A 1,325-nucleotide genomic window follows, 5' to 3' on the forward strand; every position below is an offset into this window, starting at 1 on the left:
AACTATATATAGATATTTGACTATAATGTAACCAAAACATGTATGACAAACTATATACAGATATTTGACTATAATGTAACCAAAACATGTATGACAAACTATATACAGATATTTGACTAGAATGTAGCTAAAACATCTATGACAAACTGTATACAGATATTTGACTAGAATGTAACCAAAACATCTATGACAAACTATATATAGATATTTGACTATAATGTAACCAAAACATCTATCACAAACTATATATACATATATTTGACTAGAATGTAACCAAAACATCTATGACAAACTACATACAGATATTTGACTAGAATGTAACCAAAACATCTATGACAAACTATATACAGATATTTGACTAGAATGTAACCAAAACATCTATGACAAACTACATAAAGATATTTGACTAGAATGTAGCTAAAACGTCTATGACAGTTACAACATTATGTAAGAGCAATAAACTAATTTGTAGACATTGTACTATGTTATGTTTCTTTCATATTATCAATCAAGTATTGATTCCTCTATCTACCCAATAAAGTCATGTTTTATATCCCTTGTCTTGATATGGTTTCCAGTTAAATTATAAAAGCAATAATGTTATATCACAGATGATAATACAGTTACTGTCTCCTCAAAATTTATAAAACTTTGGAGGAAGACCACTGTTAAGTTTCATATCAACTGACCTTGAGCAAGAACAACAAACTCTGGAAGGCATTCCACAGCCGTTAGTACCACATTTGGATGTTTACTTTCCAAACACTGCAGAAATGCCGATAGATACTGCTTGCAACACCTGAATACAAATAAAATATAAATAATTACTTTTAAATTATTTTGTTACTAATGAGTTATGGCAGTAAATCATAAAGGTTTAAAGAACTTTATAACAAACTTGTATCTAGGGTAAGTACAAGGAAAATTATATTTCTGGTAGTTGAATGTGATGTTGAGCCTATTGTAACTACACTGTATGAAACTTACCCAGGTTTAGTCTTCAAATGATATAAAACCAAGTGAAAGGCAGTAGAATGACAGCTGTCAAAAGGAGATTGCATCAACTGTTTTAGATCATCCTACAAAACATGAAGAAGTACACAACGTTAATACACAAACAGAGTATAACATTGCATCAACTGTTTTAGATCATCCTACAAAACATGAAGAAGTACACAGCGTTAATACACAAACAGAGTATAACATTGCATCAACTGTTTTAGATCATCCTACAAAACATGAAGTACACAACGTTAATACACAAACAGAGTATAACATTGCATCAACTGTTTTAGATCATCCTACAAAACATTAAGTACACAACG

At 30.0% G+C, this 1,325-nt stretch overlaps 1 protein-coding gene across 1 annotated transcript in view; it reads right to left on the reverse strand.

The window, feature by feature from the left end:
* LOC106472393 (integrator complex subunit 1-like) overlaps positions 1-1,325 on the reverse strand; it is a gene marked incomplete at its 5' end in the record, with an annotated part of 45,851 nt that overhangs the window by 3,865 nt on the left and 40,661 nt on the right. The window contains 2 exons of the mRNA XM_013933036.2: positions 690-799; positions 988-1,079. Coding sequence (XP_013788490.1) covers positions 690-799; positions 988-1,079 — 202 coding nt within the window. The remainder of the gene's footprint in view (positions 1-689; positions 800-987; positions 1,080-1,325) is intronic.

This window comes from Limulus polyphemus, unplaced genomic scaffold (genome assembly GCF_000517525.1).
Source record: "Limulus polyphemus unplaced genomic scaffold, Limulus_polyphemus-2.1.2 Scaffold5294, whole genome shotgun sequence".
Lineage (NCBI taxonomy): Eukaryota > Metazoa > Arthropoda > Merostomata > Xiphosura > Limulidae > Limulus > Limulus polyphemus.